The sequence below is a fragment of the Centropristis striata genome, chromosome 8, assembly GCF_030273125.1.
Source record: "Centropristis striata isolate RG_2023a ecotype Rhode Island chromosome 8, C.striata_1.0, whole genome shotgun sequence".
NCBI classification, from domain to species: Eukaryota; Metazoa; Chordata; class Actinopteri; order Perciformes; family Serranidae; genus Centropristis; species Centropristis striata.
Genome location: NC_081524.1, coordinates 28,033,610 through 28,050,481, shown reverse-complemented (window position 1 = coordinate 28,050,481; position 16,872 = coordinate 28,033,610). Strand labels below are relative to the sequence as shown.

Here is a 16,872-nt window from a genome sequence, read left to right as displayed (position 1 = left end):
TTTACCAGAGTGAACTTTCATCTTGTGAGCATTTATTTTAGTGTTTAATATTTTCCGAGGATTATGTATAAAAGTTTGATATATGGTGACAGATTTAGTCAACCATCAGACACGGTATGGGAAATAAAATAATTGAGGTACCTGTAATGGGTCATTTATAGCTGGTCTGTATGGTAGCATAGCTGTGCTCTGTAATGACCCATTTCAATCAGCAAATGTTTAAGTATAACATTACTTTTTATTATGGCTGAACATAGTATGTATCTTTATCTCTGACATTAAAATGGTTAAGCTGGCACAAATACACAGAGGTTTACATCTGTGCACATACACTTTAACAACATTTGATCTGGGTTCTGCATGAAATTAGTCCTGAAATGATAAGTCATTAATCATAAATGATCAATGGCAATTTTGATAATGGCTAAAGTTGTATGTTTTTGGTTTTTAGATGATTGTTGAGACAAACTAAGTAATATTAAGACATCTCTCCGGGTTTTGATTACTTGTTATTAGCATTTTTATTTACATACCTAATAACAATTTTGGTACTAATACTAGTTATATTGTATAAGTAGATGGGGCCATGCAATAAATACACCATTGTCTGTCATTACTATACCTGGTTTGGTGTAAAATGGTCGTTTATTAAATTGTAATAGTTATTTTACTCTTTATGATGATAACGATGATAATTCATAATAATTACATTGCTTTACTAAGTATTTATTAGCCATGTAATAAGGTATTATAATCACCAGTTGCAACAGTAGCCATTGCAACTTTACAATAACTATATGGCAAAATATCTAAGCCATGTCTCTTTGTCATTTTATAAACAATTTCTAAACGTTAACAAATCATAGGTAATTATTCACAAAACTTAATATATTATATAAACTGTTTTAATGTGTACGACAACAAACTGTAAAATAACAAGATTTATAAAATTAGTAATAATTGTTAATCATTAAGAATTATTATTGAATTGTCTGAAACAGTAAAATAACTCTTAACTAAAAGTTAATGAACAAATAAGTTAGCATTCACTAATGATGGCAATGTTCAATGGTCTTCTTACTGACATGTCCATTAATTGAGCGTCAGCCAGTACCAAAACATTTTCAATGGATGACACACAGCTCAAGCAGCAGAAGAAGTAATGTGTAATAAAGTGACTGAAGCAAGCTGTCCAGCAGGAGAGCATTAGCCTCAGGCAGTGAGCTCAAGGTGCAGAGCAGAGTCACAGTGTTAAACCCAGCGGTTTCCGTGTGTCTGCCTGCTTTACAGCTTAACCCTGCTAAGATCTGCAGCAGACCAGGCAGTGTCAGTGGATTTTCTTCCTGCGTGCCGGCTCTTAAAAAGGCCAAAGCCTTATGTGTCAGTGTGCAAAAGTGTTCCGATTTCAAACCCCCCTTTGAAGAGTAATCAAAAGAGGAAGCAGCGTGAGATGAATGTGTAACCATATCTCTCCCTCTTTCTCTTTTTCTCTTGCCCTCCTTCTCTTCATCTCCTTTTCTATATCTCAGTCTTTTTTTCAGTTTCTGCCAATCTAACCCTCCCATCACAGCTGGAGTAGCTGACCCCCATATACAGGCTTACCAGCCTTTTAACATTTGTGTGATATTCACACAAGGCTCCAAATTTATAATGCAAATTTCAGTCGAAGAGGTTTGTCCGTGCTTTTTTGTTGAACAATAAACATATAATAGTGTAACAGTGTTGCTTGCAAGTTATCAAAGCGAGCAGCTCTCTGAGTGACACACACAGTATCTGGCAGCACGTGCTGTCTGCCCCCTGGACCCTGTATCCCTCTCTTTTTTGTTAACTGCTCTTTTAAATCAGTGCAGTGCCGGTGTAATGGAAAAAGACACTGTTCTTACACTTACTGGCTACCTGCTACTGGTTGCTGACCTAATGGCTTGTAAAATTTTGGCTTTTTTTTGTGAACGGAGATATGTGTGACTTAATGCAGCTGGAATGGGTCTCAAACCCCTTTAAAAAGACTTCAAAAAGATATGATTTAAGTTCAAGATTTTATTGTCAAAAGTCCCTGGAGTTGTTAAAGGTGTTCTGTTTCCTTAATATGGAATTTCACATTGGTTTTAAATGGGCATTCAAAGTCTCACATTCTGCTTTTAAAAGTTTTTGAAGGCAGTTCCTACTGGCTAAAGCAGGACAGAAATCTAGTAATACAGTAGTGATCTTATAATGTAATTACATAATATAACAAAATTGAGTTTATCATAGGCATCAAGCAGAACAGCATGCATGAGTAAAAGTGGGATTGACTGTTTCCAGTTTTTAAATCAAGGAAAGGTTTATTAAGCATGTTCAGTCTTTTCCAGTAACACCCAGTGTTGTGCACACACTGTTTAAGCTCCTTTCCATTGCTATTCCACTTGAGCACATTGCTCATTGGTAGCTCCCTGAAAACGATATCGGGACGCAAGGCGTGTGGTCAGTGATCATGTGACTGAATTGATTATCCTGACTCCATGTTTCCTTTATTTTCTGTCACATCTGCAGTTGGAGGTGCAGTCATGCTGTGTGTTCCTGCCTAACGACAGCCTCCCCTCCCCGAGCACCATCATCTGCGGGGACATTCCCGGCACCGTCCGCAGCTGGTACCACAACCAGGCCTCCATGCCCGGGACTCTGGTAGTCTGCCTGCCACAGATCAGTGTCCTCAGTGCTGGGCACAAGTACATGGAACCCCTGCAGGAGCTCCCCTTTGTGGTTTCTAAGCCCATCCTGGAGGAAGGTAGGCTTTCATACTTACAGACATACTACTTTCAAGCTTGATTAGAATGATTTAAATGCCGTGAGAAGAAAACACACCCAGAAACACAGTGAGAAAATTAAATGACCTGGTGTCAGAAAGATTGATTTTAAATGAGAAAAAGAAAGTTAAACTTCAGAGAACAATGATGGGGATAGGTTCATAGGTTAAAAATGGGAGTCTTGGAAAATAAATTATAAACTTTTTACACATGAATTTGCTTTTATTAATAATTGAAAAGAATGCTTTCATAATAGTAATAGGCTACATAATGTGAATTCATCATCATTATGGCCTTTTCAACACCGAGCAAACCTTTGACCCACTACTACTCATTTACCATGACAAAAGACAAACAAACTTAAGTAGAGCGACTTTGAGAGATAGATCTTGCACATGTGGTGTGCACACCTGGTAGAGTTGACATAAGCAACACTCAGACGGGTGAGCAGTGTTTTCTCTTCAGAAGAAGAAAAAAAATGGGGCCACCCTCCTTTTCTCTCTCTCTCTCTCTCTCTCTCTCTCTCTCTCTCTCTCTCTCTCTCTCTCTCTCTCTCTCTCTCTCTCTCTCTCTCTCTCTCTCTCTCTCTCTCTCTCTCTCTCTCTCTCTCTCTCAGCTCTTCAATGACATCAGCATTGGGCATACAAATGTCAAAAACGGAGGAGAAAGAAAAACGACAGCAAAAACAGTGACATCAGCAGCCTTGTCAATGTTGCCGTAAAAATTAACAACCCTTGCTTTTAGTAATTCATTCCTACCCTTTGAAAAAGCTCCTCATCTCTTATTTTCAATGCTCTGGATCAAAGCTTCCTGCCCACAGTGCATGGGAAATGTGCTCTTCATGGCCCTGTGCTATTGAACAAGTTCCCCTTCTTTGTACGATTGTTCTACCAGGGTTGGCAAGTTAACAAACTCAAGTTCTCCCAGTGTGGCATCCTGTCTCAGACCCACAGATTTAGAATAGACCCTCACTTTACAGTGGGCTTTGGTGGGATCCTCCTTGTACAATGTTTGAGACAGGACACTACTTCCTAGTACATCTGTAATGTTTTACATGAAGCTTTCTCATCCCATGTACAGTAATGTGCTTTGATTTTACAAGTAAGTTGTTATTGTGTTTTGATAATGAGCATTGTTGACTTATTCTTCTGATATTTTAATCAATTGCACTTTTTTTCCCAGATCTACTCTGCATTTTTCTCTTTGTATTCCTCTCAATTTCACAATGACTTGGCTTGTCTTTGCTCTCCCCTCACATGACATCTCTCTCATCCTCCCTGCTCCTCTCAATCTCTGCCAATATCTTTGTGTTGCAATTTTCATCCTCTTTTTCCTACTGTTTCATCCTTTTCCCACATTTTTATGTATCCTGCTTTGTCCCTGTCTCATGTCTACCACCAGGTGATGCCTTCCCGTGGACAGTAAGCCTGAGCCAGTTCAGCGTGTACACATTGCTAGGACAGCAGCAGAGCCTGAGCCTGTTGGAGCCTATGGGCTGCACCTCCACTCTGGCCGTCACATCCCATAAGCTGCAGAGCTGTTCTGAGGGAAGACACTCCTTTGTAGTCTGCCTCCATGTTGATCTGCAGCCGGTCCACGTCAAGTGCTCCAACCCTCAGGTCAGTCAGACAGTCCTGAATCTCACAAAGTAGTCTTCAGATTTACATGTATATTTATACAAATCATCCCCATATAAACATCTCTGAAATATGAACACACGAACCCTGGCAGGAAGATCCTGCCTCTGCATGATTCTCTGATATAGATTGACTCTAATAAACAAACTGCCTCATCTTCTTACCTAGTATAATTTCCATGAGATGGAAGCATAAACACCAGAGTGTTGCCTTGTTTGCTTTGGTCAAATGTTTTGAGCTCTGAGTGAAGGAGACTGGGGAATTGCAAGACTCATCGTCTTTGTTTTTACAGTGTGTTATTATGTTTTAGTGAGAGCAAGATGAATATGGACAGATTGGAAACGGAACATGTTTGTCTCCTGGTTAGGTCTCCCGAGTTGTTTTTCATTGCGCTGTTACAGCGCTATAATCACATCTACATGTACCATTACACATGTTTTGTTTTTTCACAATTGAATTAGCTGTATTGAATTAGGTTCTCTGTAAACACTTAATTGGGGCGACCTTTAGAGTGGTCACACTGTTAAATGTCTCTGACCACAGTGATGAGCCATGGTGATATTGAGGGGAATTGGTACCAGAAACAAATGGAAGGCCTTAATCTGTTAGTGGTGAAAACTTTCCCAGAGATGAGGAGAGCTTGTCATTTATTGAGGGAAAGTTTTCTTCTTCTCTGTTTTCCCTTTCAAATGGAGTGCCTGTGTCTGACAAAGCTGGGACGGCTTATTGCGATTATATGATGAGTCATTATTAGTTTTTGGGTCCAATGAAAACTTCTCTTCTCTTCTCTCTCTTCTCTTCTCTTCTCTTCTCTTCTCTTCTCTTCTCTTCTCTTCTCTTCTCTTCTCTTCTCTTCTCTTCTCTTCTCTTCTCTTTCATCTCAATCCCCTTTTCCCATCTGTTCACCTCCTCTCTCTTTCTTTCACTCTTCTGTGTAAAATCTGACTCGAGGGGGGTCATAAGCTCATACTCTACCATTTCAAGTCATGTAGCAGCTTTTTCAGAACCGCTGCCAGAGCAACCCCACCCTCTCCAGAACAAAAGGGACCTCACACTACTTACCCCTCTTTTCAATTAGCATTTCCATTTGTTGGAATGTATATGGGGATGTCAGAACGATGAACAGTTGCTACACACTGAGTGGTACACAATGACCACCAAGACAGTGAGAGGAGAACACTGAGGTGTACCTAATTGGAGGAGTGTGGGTGGTAGAGTAACATCTAGGAAATCAATCGGTTATTATCACACTCATTTTGAGACATTAATACATTTAAAGTCAACAAATAAAACCTTTTTGTTTGGCCTCTTAACTTCTCCTGGCATCTTAACTACATTTTTGTGACATTAAATCAGATTTTCCATAATATGCAGTAGATTACTTCATGGCACAAACAAAGGTATTTTTAGAAAACTGGGGTGAAACAGTTGAGCCTTGGAGTGTTTTTATTCTTACCTTTTTTTAAACTTTATTTTACTTTTTTTTTTTTTCAAAGTGACCAGTCATATAAATAGGCATGTTTCTGAATGGATTCTTAGAAAATATTAGGGGTGCAGCTAAGATACAGTTGGAAGTGAGGTAAGTGTCTTTAAAAGGGTGAGAAAAACATTATGAGTAAAATAAGGGATAAGCAGTAGGAAAAGAAAGTGAGAGAAAAGGGAACCAGGCCATACAAAGACACAGTTGCATGCTCACACACATAGAAATAGAAGGAGCAAGCGCAGGACAATCAGCTTTGAAGCATGTTCTCAACATGTGGTGTTCTCATTTAAACAAAGTGTGTGCTCGTAGTGTAGTTCTTGCTGTGCGTGTCATCTCCAATCTGAGATTGTGTGTCTGTGTGAATGATTCATGTGGGTGTCAGGAGGATGGGGTTAGTAGCTGCACTTTTACCTTATCAAGACCACCTTGAAATTACACACACACACACACACACACACACACACACACACACACACCAGAAACATTTGGTTTGACCTTTGACCCATAGCTGTACAGCATTTCAATGAACACATATGCACACACACTCACACACACACTCATATATCTGTACACATGTACACTCTCGGCTACTACATGTACCCAACAATATGTCACTTTTGTGAAGTTTATATATAAACTGTGCTTAGATAAAGGAACACGAACACTCACCATCTGCGTGCTCTCCCGTCTTTCATCTGTGTGTTTTTATGAATGACTGTGGAAGCCTCTGTTCAGTCTCCAGTTTCTACTACTGCAGCCTAGCAGACCTCCTGATCTGCAGATGACAGGTCTTTGGAGAACCCAGCCCTCCAAATGTTCTGCTCACTTCTCCGATTCATGAAATGTGGCATGTGTATTGTGAGCTCATGTAAGTGTGTGTGTGTGTGTGTGTGTGTGTGTGTGTGTGTGTGTGTGTGTGTGTGTGTCTGTGTGTGTCTGTGTGTGTCTGTCTGTGTGTGTCTGTGTGTGTCTGTGTGTGTGACCTGACAGCAGTAGCTGAGATGAACCAACTGACCCTTCTTTCCACTGATCAGGGATATAATGAGCAGGAAGTAGATATAGGTAGATATAGGATGGAGCAAATGGCAAAGGGAAGATAAGATATAAAGGAAGAGAAGGATGGAGTGTTGTAAGAACGGTGGGAAGGACAAAATCAAATATGAAGACAACTTAGGAGAGGGGGGATAAAAGGAATTGGCGAACAGAGAAATGTACTAAAAATCAGATATTGAAAGTAGGGACTGAACCCCCGGCTGCAGGGGTCATCTTTCATCCCAGCCTCCCTGTACTCACCCCATCCCTTCTCTCCCCTGTTCGGCATTCTTTACTTCCTCCACATCTGCTGCTGAGTGCAGTAGGCCTTGTTGTGCTTGGTTGGACTTCCAGGCCCCAGACTCTCAGAGAAGAGAGCATGGAGCCGTACCTCTCCTTCGGTTCGGTTGGGTATGGCAGACAGCTGTTGGCCCTGTCCCTGGACTGCTGCTGGATCGGCGTTAGCAGCTCTTCCTGGACATGTTTGAAATGGCCCAGCTGTAATATATTGTGCTGCTTTTCATTTGATTTATGCTTATTTATGGAAGGCCTCCCTGTAATGTGTGTGCTAACAGGCATGCATGTGTGTGAGTGAGCAATAGCGAGTAAAAAATGTGTTTGGAGTAGAGAAAGCTATTTTGTGTGTGTGTGTGTCTGTGCACCTTTACTTTTGAGGGACCCTCAGTGGTGGTGGGGGTGGGGGGTTAGTTGGCTGCAGAAGCGAAACATTCGAAATCCAGAAATTAGCTCACTGTGAAAGAGCGTCGCTCTTCTCTCTTTCTTTTCCTCTCTTTCCTCTAAAGAACACTGAGTGAATGCATGAATAACCGAAAGCATCACATCACATTCCCCTGCCTTCCCCTCATGTTTTCCACTCTTGTTTTTGGCTTTGTTGTTGTTTAAAGCCTCTTTTCATGTGAACACATGATGAATAGTTGAGAACACTTGACGCCGAGCCTTCAGTTTTTCCTAACCGTGGTGAGTTTTTCAGGGGAAATTGATGACACAACTTAACTTTCCTCTGTGGGTGTTTCTTTGAGAGTTTTGTTGTTATGGATAACAAATTTGTACAGTGAAGCACGTGTATGAGCATGCTGTGCCTCGCAAATAATCACCCATCAAATAGAAACATGATCACATAGGTGTTACATCACTTTTGTGAAATGAGGCATCTTTGAATGACAAGTACAAGGTCTAAAAAGTGAGAGAGTGAAAGAAATGGGAATGGATAGTGGTCCATTTCTGGTTAACATTTCCTCCTTCTCTTCTTCCTTCTCTCTCAACTTTAACTAGGTTTAGTGTCACATAACTACAAAGCTGCCAAGCCAAATCATGGTAATGACCTCTAAAGCAAGAACTACATGAAAACTCCCCAGTGCAGCTGTTTGAGTCAGACCTTGGCAAAAATACATTAGAATCTGGTTTCAAATATTAAGACTGCTTGTGGTGTGTAAGGTCTATCTTTAAGGCACTCAACTGGCACAGAAGAGTTAATGTATTGAAAGTGTATGCAGCTGTGTTGCCAGTTTTTGCACACAAAGAAGCACCTGTGTGTGTGTGGTGAGAAAGAGATTTCTATATGAATGTGTTCTCAGATAAGAAAGAAATGATTGATGATTGATTGAGAGTGATTGACATGTCAGTCCTGATTTATAGTGAATCCTTACGTTTGACTACAGTGGATAACATTTTATTCATTCAATCTGTGGGATGTGAAGTACTATATCATGCATTACAACTAAAACTGTTTTTCTTTCCTTCTTTCACTCTACAGGTTCAGCTTTTGTATGAGCTCCTCCTCAGCTGGAGCTCTACGTGGGCTCGACTCCACAGACACGGCATCCTGCGTCAGACCTCCAGCATCCCAGAACCCCCTGCTGGTGCTGCTCCTTCATCCCCAGTGCGCAGCAGCGCTGGCACCGCCTTACCAGACACCAGCACCTGCAGCCCATCTGCAGATTTTGGCTCCCCCACTGAGGTTAGTCTTTTATCAGTCAGCTCCACATTTAACTGTCATTTCATTGTTTACATGAGTGTTTTTTATTAATTGCGAGATATGAAGTTGCATTCTTTTCACATAGACAAGCCCTTACTCATAATCAGATTTTTTTTTTAAACATGCCACTGCCATCAGTGCATCAAGTAACAGGACTTTACACAAACACACACACACACACACACACACACACACACACACAAACACGCACTCAAATATGCACACAGAGTCCCATGTTTTGACTCCAGCTCAACAGTAATTAGTCCCCAAATGGCAGTTTACACTAGAATATCTCTCATTGTCATTTGTAGTTTCAGACGGATGCATTCTTGCACTCACAGGGAAGTGCAGCAGTGCTCCTCCTCCTCAGTTAAATCAGTTATTGGTGCATTTGTTTATATGTAGTCAATTAAAGTTGTCAATGGGACAGAAGATTTGGAGATAGCAGTGGTATAGGGTCTTTTTGCTTCTCCAATTTGCCAAATCTACTAAGTAAATAGCAATCCGCAAGGTGCAAGCACATCTTGAATTTAAAGTCAATGGGAGATGACACTTTAAATCATGTTACTCACAATACACACACTATGACTAATTAAAAGGCTAAATACAAACGTATGCCCCTTACGCCTTAATTTTCAGCAAGATTGGTTCCCGTGTAACTAGCCAAAGTGAGTTGGACATAAGTGCACTTGTGCCATGCGCTTTAAACCATGTGCTATATATCATTTAAATTGGGCCCAAAACACACTATCAGCCACAATGACATTTTTTGTCATTCAGTCTGGTTTTAGCGTCACTTCTTTCATGTGGTGCTACTTGATAAATAATAGGCCTAATGACTACACCCTGCCAACACCCAACTATGAGCTTTTCGTTTAAATCAAAGGTTCTATGAGTCATGCAATAACACATGTATACGTATTTTGCAGCTGATTTCTGATTTTCAGTGGAAATTATTGTATTTTTTATTGTTATGAGTAGTTGAGTCAGTGCTAACAAATGGAATATGTCTCTGTTTTGTTTGGGAAGGATTTTCAAAGCTGGAAAAATCTCATCAGTGCTTGGGTTTCTTACATGATTTTTTTTTATTCGTGTAAGCGGGGCCTTGATTGAGTATAAACGTGCCTCTTAATTTAGGGAAAACAATAACCTGTATTTACATTTTTCACTCCGATAAAATATCAAACCCAGAGAATGAAGTATGAAGTGTAGCAGTGCATGCAGGCATGTGCAAAGCCAATGGAAAACTTACAGTCAGAGGTTTTAGGGGGCAACAACAAATGCTGAGTGTTCCTTTTCCTTTTGTCCCTAGGTGATGCTTATCCTTGGCTTTGACAATGTGGCAGGAGTTTTTTTCTCCTGTCTAGTACGGTAGCAACAACACTGAATAGCTGGGGGTCCATGGCCTTGGGGCCATAGCCGCCAGGGCCTTATGTAATATGTATGTGTGTATTCGCGTGAAGTAGGAACATAGGGTGCATAAAATAATGGTGTTGATGAGCGTTTGTGTTGTTAAGCACTGGCAACTAGCCTCGGATTTAATGCTGTTTGACCACCAGGGCCCTGTCAGCAATGTGGGACCCCTGGGATCACAGCACAGTACAGCCATCATACCGCCCGGAGAGGCAATAAAGTGTGTCCGTGTGAGAACATACACATGAAAAAAAAAAGTGTTTCATATGTCGATGTGCATTTGTGTCTGCGTTTGTTTCCATGCGATCTACATGTGTGTTCTTGCGTCATTTGTGGGCCCACAGAAGTAGCAGCAGTCCGGTATGGCAGTGGAGGCCCTATGGTATAGTGCGTCTATAACAAGGCCACAGAGGCCCCTGACAGCCCACTTGTCACTGTTTACCTAAGTACAAACACTGGTAGAAGTGTTTAGTCCTCTGGGAGGCTGGGTGATTGAGCAAGAATGTAGGAGCTGTTTTGATAAGTCTCAGCAGTAGTGGCAGCAGTCTCTCCCCAACAACCCCACTCCCCACCCTCCTGCTCAGTCCTCTAGTTGTCCAACTACATCCACACCACATGGCCCAGAACCCCTGCCCTACAGCCCCCTCCCAACCATTCCTCTGCCCTCAGCTATTGAGCTGATATTCTGTGACATTTCTATATACGTGTTTTTACTTGTAATCCGTTTCTTTACCCATGTTTTATTCCATCCCTCCCACTTACCCTTCTCAGGCTACATGTCTTTATCCTGCCTCTCGCTCTATCTATTTTCAAATATTTTCTTCCCGTTCTCACGAAAATCATCCTTTGCACCCCTTCCAACTTTTCTCCATTCTTTCACCTGAACCTAAACTATTCCATCTTTCCACTTTTTTTCAAAATCAGCCTTTCCCTCCATCTTTCTTCGACACTTCCCAGCCTGCTGTTGTCTTCCAATGTTTGGGTCTCTCTGATGAGCAAAGACAAACTCTGCAAAGAAAATAAACCCGGATCCTCAGCCCGTTTATAGCGCAGAGGCCCAGGAATTAAACTGTATACTTTACAGCTTGGCTTGTGGAGGTGTGGGAAAATAGCTCCCTCTTAGAATGTGTGTGTAGGGCTGTGTGTGTGTGTATTCAGGGCCCCAATCTGGCAGTTCAGGAACGTGGCAGAGCCCACTCCTACCAACACTACACCACCACATCTGTTCTTCAAGGCCTCACCTTGATAAGAGGAGGGGAGGGAGTTTTCTGTCACTCATAAAAACATGAACTTTGGCTTTTTGGAAGTTATTAGTGATGATAGTTTTTTTTCTTTTTAGCTAACTTTTTTCTTTCATCTACTTTAAAGTAACAACAACGACTCACACTGTGATCATTCATCTTAAATTGCAATGCAATTTCTTTAATTTTACCTTTATTTAACCAGGCACGTTATTAACAAATAATATACAATGGTGACCTGACAAAAGACAATAATTTGGTTTCTTTCAGCCACTCTCAAATTCCAGTATACATTGAAATGTCCTGAAAGTAAACTCAAATGTTTTGTTTGTCTACACATGTTGATGGATTATGACAACTCAATAGTTTTAGGGTTTATTTGTTTATTTTCATTGAAGCCTTTCACTATTGGCAAGATTATTCAATAGAAAGTCCAAACAATTGTTTTGAAAAATGTTTGTGTTTGTCCAAAAAACTGCCTGATGTCTGTCTGTTAATAATTTCTCCTTCTTACTGACCTTGGGAAAATCAGCATTTAAGAGACAGAGTTTTTAAGTGACAGCAGCGGTTCTGGCTGGGAAGCAGGAGCAGTCGGGTGTCCGATGCTGCAGTTTAACCACGCTACAGTACACAGTGGTCTGAGCTTCCCACAGCGCCAGCGGCTGGCTCCTGTTTCCACACATGACATTACAGAGTCTAATCCTACCGACTGGCCAGAACTGTAAACTAAACAGTCCTAACCACACACACACACACTCACGCACGCACAGACACACACACACATGCACGCACGCACAGACACACACACACACACACACACACACACACACACTCATATGCGCACAGAGTCCCATGTTTTGACTCCAGCTCAACAGTAATTAGTCCCCAAATGGCAGTTGACACTAGAATATCTCTCATTGAGACTGACTGAACACCATTACTACAGCGCTCATATTACTTACTGCCAGTCACCGTCATTACACATACATACAGTAGACACACACACACACACACACATACCTTGACTGTTTGGCTCCATGGAAACACGTTGACATTGCTAGACACTTGATTGGAATAAATGCTAGGTCTGGGGGAATTAAGAGATTCTGTGTCAATTTTTTGTTATTTTTAAGTTTACAGTATTTAGATGATCATGTTAAGGGTTATGGAGCTTGATATAATGCTATACGTTGTACAGTATATAGAATGTATATTTAATCTAGTATAGGACTGATTTTCCCGTGCCTACAGAGGTTTGTGACATAAAAATGCTATACACTGTCTGGGAACCTTAAGTTAAGTTTTTCTTGTAATATATCTGTAATAAATGTGTTTTGGTTAGCCACATTAAGGGGTTTGGATTGTATGAGGGCTTAGAACTTTAGGATTGAAGTAAATTTAGTCCATTCCCCTGCTCACTTATGTATCATAAGTTGTTGCAGCGGTTTTTGGGTTGATAAGATTTGTTACACATATTAAGTTTTATATTTAACCAACTTTGATGTCTGGAACACCACAGAGATATCCATGCTGTGATTTGATTGGAAAAACTTTTGACATTAGTAGATTTCAGTTGAGAATGGTACCCCCCTTACTGTCAATAGCCCGTGGAAAGCCATACATCCCCTGATTGCCCTAGGACTCATCATCACACAGTACTTGCAGTTTGGTTCATTGAATCCACAAGAGTCTCAGCTTTCCAGTGATACCCAATTTATGCAAATCCAAGACTGTTTAGGGCACCCAGTATGTAGAAATGTTAAAATACAGTCTATAAAAAATAACACATTTTGTACTGCATGAGAAAAACTTTGTGGTTTCTGTCCCAAACTGCATGATATTAGCATACATCGGGCATGTCTGTTAATGGGAGACTTGTGGGAAGATATAGAACCTATTTTCATTGAGATATCTTGAAGTCGGTCTCTTTGAAAATGAGCATGCTGAAATGTATTTCTAACCTTGGAGTGTATTTATCTTTCCCAACCAGATTTCACAACATGTTGGTACCAATGGATTCATTAGGTCTTCTAGTTTTATATGATGCCACTTACCTTGTGGCACTATAGCCTCTTAAAGACAGAAAGTCAGCAGAGGACACCGGTGTGTGCTCAGAGTTGAAAAGTTAAAATCCTAAATTTCTAAAGAACATGCCTGGATCAACCTTTTTAACATTTTTTTCTTTACCTCTGATGCTTCCCATTGAGCACATGCTTCTCATCCCTTTCTCCTTATCTTCATACACTGTAATCTTAAAACTATTTTTGAGTTAGTATAATCCTTAATTTATTTACATTATTGTCCTGCGTTGTTATTGAGCGCTTGCTGTCAGCCACCCTCAATTGCACGATTAAATTCAATTTGCAAATTAGCATGGGGCCCTCATCCCTCCTCCCAGATGCGGAACAGGGACATAGTTTCCTCATCTGGACCCTCTTTAAGACACTGTAATCAGCCCAGCAGCTGTGGGGTTTCTAATTGAGATGGTTGATAATCTCCTCACCAACCACAGCCAGGCTCGATAACCATGACACAATCTGTCATTACCACGCCGCGATGGGAGAAGCAGCGGAAAAAGTGAAACCTCGTAATGCCAGAGCTGCAAATTGCTATATTGTTTGTTTGCAGGCTTTTCACTTTACGAGTCAGCCACTCAGATACATGTTTGGAAAACAGATTTACCAGGAAGAGCATGAGAGAAATAAAAAAAAAAAATGTCCCCAGTGCTGTCATCCTCAGTGCTTTGCCAAACCCCCAGTAATGAGATGAGAGCTCACAGAAGGCAGCCTCCTCCGCCGCATCCTGCTTGCCTCTCCACCTCATCCCCCCCACCTCCGCCCCCGCCTCCGGTCTTCACTTCCCATTCTCTCCCAGGCTGCAAGACGTGTGTGTCCTGGCGCACTTGAGTGAAAGCAGGCCACGTGGGTGCTGGTGGCTTAGATTGGGGTTAACACCAGTGACAGCTCCACACAATGGTCCTTTTCCCCCCACTTCGCTCAGCTCTGAGCAGAGTTCTGCTCACCAGACACTGATGTCATCTACACACCAAAAGGCTCGAAAGCTGGTGGTTGCTTTGTTATGGCTACATGCACAGCGACAACACTTTCAAACATACATGCAAAATCACCGAACACATGGTTGAACCAAACACGCACACAAGCAGATAGTTGCAACAAAATCAGAATCAGAATCTTGAGGTAAATTTTGTATTTGCACTTACATTTTTAAAAATTTTTTTTACATAAAATGCCACTTCTTGTTGTGGTCCGTTTGACTGTTGTGACTCTTAACTGAATAATCTTACTAACTAAAATGAGTTGTAAATGGCTTTTACAGTGACAAGAAATGTTTTGATAAAGTTTGAATTCTGTGACAATCTTCAGGCTAATGTGGTTGTGCCAAGTTTATCCTCAAATTATGGCTTGTTATTATCTAACCAGCCCTGATTGATCAGATGCTATTTTGGCTCCCTAGGGTGACTCTGTACCAGCTGGAGACGACAGTCCGTTTGCTGACACAGTGACTCTGGAGCAGAAAACCAGCAGCATCGGTGGCACCAGTGGGAAGGTCAGCCTTTGGATGCAGTGGATGTTACCCAAGGTCACAGTTAAACTGTTTGCTCCTGACCCAACTGCCAAAAAGACAGGTACTCTAACTTCCACATAATACTTACTCTTACAAAAACAATTTCAGTTTCAATTTCAGTACTTTCCATTATTTCCATTCCATTATCTATGGCTGATTGATAATACACAGTAATGTTTTTGTTTTTTGTTTTTTGTTTTTGTTTTGCTGCTCTCAACAGCTGATATGTGCTAATTTGCTGTGTTATGTTATTTGAAGCAGCAACAGAATGTAATGACTGAAGAAGAACTGGGTAGATAACATAGGTATTATTAGATTTGAAAAATAATTCAAGTTATAAGACAACAGGGTTTCTAACACTTTATGTTAAGGTACAGTACTCATGCAGTATACTAGTTGCTTATTGGCAAATACATTAATAGCCTGTTGGATCTTTATTATTCATTATAAAGCACCTATTCATGCCTTATTTTACAAGACAATATTCTACTACTACTACTACTACTACTAGGCCTCTGACTCAATAATCCCCTCAATAATCTCCTAATTGCTTATTATCGATAGTAAGTAAGGAAGCTGCTTTGCATAAATTATCATCGTAATATGCTTTGTTCACAATGGGCATCATAAGGTGGTAGTCATTCTCCCTTAATAACAATTAATAAAAATGCTCTTTTATTTGATGACAAAACGCAGAGCTATATGTTAATAGTGTCTGAGTATTTCCCATTTCTAAAGTCAGGTCTCGCTCATAAGAAATTCACTAGTAGTTTGTTTGAAAACCTCTGAAGTGGTCCTTTAATAAAGAAGGTATTTATGCTTCTGCTGACATTGTTGTTCTACCACTGAATGGGAACCGAACCCATCTCAATAGATCTCCTTTTTCTCAAGGTGTAACCCATTACTTAAGAAAAGGGTGTTTTACTAAGTGTGAAGAGGCGAGAACTTAGCATATGGAACCTATGTGGGTTAACAAATGTCAAACTAGTAGTTAATTCGTTATGAGCAAGACTGTACTTTAGATTGAGGAGCATATTCTGAGTTAGAAGAGCTTCATTTCGAGTTATTTGGACACTATTCACACTTTTAGCTGTGTGTCTGGTGAAACAAGAATAAAGCGTTATTGACCGTGATTTACTTTCCTTGTATTAAAAGGCCTACAAAAAGTATATTACAATCATGATTCATATACAATAATGTCCTTACTTACTAACAATAAGCAGAAAATTATGACTTCAGGGAGGGAAAACTTGGTTAATGGCTGAGTAGTGTAGAATATGGTCCTGCAGTTGAATGTCAATACATTGCTAATGTGTATGCTAATAAGCATCGAGTTAATGGTAAATATGTGTATCATTAAATAACAGCCATAAAGAAAAATCTCACGTATGTGAAGCAGGATTTGTTTTTATTACAAGTTTGTCAGTGCGGAAGAGTGCAGGAAACCATTCAGAGTTCTTCCAGCCTTGCACTTAAAGTGATCGACCCCCACCTCTTTTCTCATTCAAATGTTGAGCACTCGGAAGGAAAAAGCAGCTGGAGAGAAGGAGGGATGGGGAAAAGACAAATAAATAAATGGATGATGAATCCCAAGCGAACCGCCTCCTGTCCCCTTTAGATTTACTGGGGCGATGAAAGGCTAGATTTACCTTTAATTGGTGTCTGTAATATTTAGCATCTGCCAAGCAGATCGCCCAGCTTA

At 40.6% G+C, this 16,872-nt stretch overlaps 1 protein-coding gene across 1 annotated transcript in view; it reads left to right on the top strand.

Moving 5' to 3' along the window:
- LOC131976529 (intermembrane lipid transfer protein VPS13B-like) overlaps positions 1 to 16,872 on the top strand; it is a 353,761-nt gene that overhangs the window by 175,097 nt on the left and 161,792 nt on the right. The window contains exons 23-26 of the mRNA XM_059339603.1: positions 2,530 to 2,764; positions 4,185 to 4,402; positions 8,710 to 8,913; positions 15,060 to 15,231. Of these exons, the coding sequence (XP_059195586.1) occupies positions 2,530 to 2,764; positions 4,185 to 4,402; positions 8,710 to 8,913; positions 15,060 to 15,231 (829 nt within the window). The remainder of the gene's footprint in view (positions 1 to 2,529; positions 2,765 to 4,184; positions 4,403 to 8,709; positions 8,914 to 15,059; positions 15,232 to 16,872) is intronic.